The sequence below is a fragment of the Rhagoletis pomonella genome, unplaced genomic scaffold (assembly GCF_013731165.1).
Source record: "Rhagoletis pomonella isolate Grant_MI unplaced genomic scaffold, Rhpom_1.0 Rhpom_scaffold_00016, whole genome shotgun sequence".
Taxonomy (NCBI): Eukaryota; Metazoa; Arthropoda; class Insecta; order Diptera; family Tephritidae; genus Rhagoletis; species Rhagoletis pomonella.
Window position 1 is genome coordinate 5,105,954 of NW_023458570.1, and position 1,115 is coordinate 5,107,068.

A 1,115-nucleotide genomic window follows, 5' to 3' on the forward strand; every position below is an offset into this window, starting at 1 on the left:
AGGTCCATAAGAATTCGCGTTGAAGGTTCAAGTTTAGTTTTATCACGACTTGACCATAAACTGATACGGGAGAACCATTTGCGGCAAACAGTTTCATAGAGGTAGGTTTTGCTCGTGCTAATTTTGTTGACTTGGGTATGACTGACACATCGGCCCCCGAGTCGATTAAAAATGTTAATTTAGCAAATGTGTCAAATACGCATAGTCGATGGCTTTTAGAAATTTCGGAAGGTTTGCCGGCCTCCGAAATAGAATTAGCAGAGCGATCCTATTCAGTGACGGTCACCGCGTGCGACTGCGTGAATGTACATGGTTCCCTGCACCTGGTCGCCCTTGCGCCGAATTTGGTATGATACCAGCAAAAACTATTAGAGCTAGCTACTCCAGACGCGGAGCGTGAGTTGCGGCGAACATTCTTACGATGGTCGCTATTTGTTGGCTCTAAAAACGCATCGAAACGTTTGTTCAAGGCGGCAATGTCGGTTTTCAGGTTAGAAATTTCATTAGGCATGTTCTGCAGCGCACTAACCTCAAAACCATGCTGTTTTTGTGTTTCATTTGCCTCGGAGATTGAATCGGCGATTTTTAGTTTCTGGGTGGTCGATGCGCTAGTAGCGATTATCGCCGCTTGCATAAACGATGGAAGTCTGCTAATCCAGAGGCCTTCTAAAATTGCATCACTAAGTGCAGCACCCGCCGTGCGCTTTAAATCATAAAAAAGTTCGCTGGGTCTGCGGTCGCCCAACTCTTGCGCTTTGAGTACTCGCTGAAGGCGACTTTGGACGCTGCCGTTGAAGTGTTCTATAAATTTCTCGCGAATGTATTGGTACTTTGCGGTAGCTGGAGTAGCTTCGATCAGTGGCTGTAACTCTAGCAGCTTAAGCGGTGGTACATTTGCGAGAACAATGTTAAACTTGTTTAAGTCCGCAGTAACTCCGCATGCTTGAAACCAGAAATCTAATGAGTAGAAGTATGCTTCCACATTTTCGGTGGTCATTGCAGGTAGGGCTAGGCGTGAGTTCCTATCCAAAGACATGTCGTCCAATCCTTGGCCTCCTGTGATGAGGTTGCTGTCGTTGAGTGGCATTGTTCGGGGTCACCAGTTTGGTATTTTT

At 46.3% G+C, this 1,115-nt stretch overlaps 1 protein-coding gene across 1 annotated transcript; it reads right to left on the bottom strand.

Annotated features, from left to right (window-relative positions):
* Positions 1 to 268: 268 nt before the first annotated feature.
* On the bottom strand, positions 269 to 1,087 carry LOC118749438. The gene has a single exon (XM_036484239.1). The coding sequence runs from the start codon at positions 1,085 to 1,087 to the stop codon at positions 269 to 271; it is 819 nt and encodes a 272-aa protein (XP_036340132.1).
* Between the last annotated feature and the right edge of the window lie 28 nt (positions 1,088 to 1,115).